The sequence below is a fragment of the Mus caroli genome, chromosome 6 (genome assembly GCF_900094665.2).
Source record: "Mus caroli chromosome 6, CAROLI_EIJ_v1.1, whole genome shotgun sequence".
Lineage (NCBI taxonomy): Eukaryota > Metazoa > Chordata > Mammalia > Rodentia > Muridae > Mus > Mus caroli.
The window spans coordinates 120,342,566-120,343,711 of NC_034575.1; the positions used below are offsets into that span (position 1 = coordinate 120,342,566).

At 59.7% G+C, this 1,146-nt stretch overlaps 1 protein-coding gene across 1 annotated transcript in view; it reads left to right on the forward strand.

The window, feature by feature from the left end:
- Positions 1–264: 264 nt before the first annotated feature.
- The window catches only part of Lpcat3 (lysophosphatidylcholine acyltransferase 3), a 38,289-nt gene continuing 37,407 nt past the window's right edge, over positions 265–1,146 (forward strand). Inside the window, exon 1 of the mRNA XM_021164593.2 lies at positions 265–515. Coding sequence (XP_021020252.1) covers positions 365–515 — 151 coding nt within the window. The 5' untranslated portion in view covers positions 265–364. The remainder of the gene's footprint in view (positions 516–1,146) is intronic.

The window sequence follows — 1,146 nt, forward strand, 5'->3', positions numbered from 1 at the left end:
GCCCGGAGCCGTCCGGACCCAGTTGTACTGTCACCTCGCCTCGCGCTCCCGCCTGCTCCAATAGCAGCTGGGTCGCGATCGCAAGCCCCGCCCCGCCCCGCCGGCCCGGCCCGTTTCCCTTCCTCACGGGAGTCACCTTTGCCTTACAAACGCTCGGCCCCGCCCTCTTCCTACCTTGCTGCGCTCGGCCCCGCCCCCGGCTCGCTCGACCAATAATCGGGTGGGTCTAGAGGCTCTGGGCGGGCCCGCAGCCAATGCGCACGCCGTGGGCGGGCCCCCGGCCGGAATTGGGGGTGAAGCCACCGCGTTCTGCCCACATTCGGGGCGCGGAGCTGGGGGTCCCCGGGGGGCGCCCGCAGTTAAGATGGCGTCTACAGCGGACGGGGACATGGGAGAGACGCTGGAGCAGATGCGGGGGCTGTGGCCGGGTGTCGAGGATCTGAGCCTTAACAAGTTGGCGACGTCTCTGGGCGCGTCGGAACAGGCGCTGCGGCTCATCTTCTCCATCTTCCTGGGTAAGGACCCTCCTGCCTGTCTCTGCCCCCTTGTGGAGTCCCAGGGAAATGGGCAGAATGGGGTCTGGGGACAGGACCTGTCTGTCTGCCCCGAACCTGGGACCTAGGAGGGCTTGGGGGTGCGAGTCATCAAGCACACCAGCCAGCTATCGAAGAGAAGACAAGTCTGGTCTCGAGTCTGGGGGCCCGTACCCTCTGAACCTCTTCCCATTTTCTTTGGCCCATACTGTGCCCTTTGGCTCCTCAGTCACCTCCCGCCTTGTCATCGATATGCCGGACTGTGCCCTTGCGACCTATGTCTGACTGTGGCCATGAGTACTACTTATTTGTTATTAACAGCTCCCATCATGCGCTCTCCTTACGAGAGGCATAGGCCCGCGAACTTAGGATATTTTAGCCCTACGGGCCTCCTCTGCCCGATNNTTTCATACTTGTGTCTTCTCGGTCTNTTTTGCGTATTGCCAACGTATAGTGTACTTTCATCACTTTTCTGTCCACTTTCTAGTATTTTCTTGTACCATATTGCTTTCCCCCTTAGCCGCCCACCTGTCATTTACTCCGGAATACATTCTTACCCTGGACTTGGGAAACAGCACTATTAACAACCTTTAAAACTCCATGCTTGTTCCAA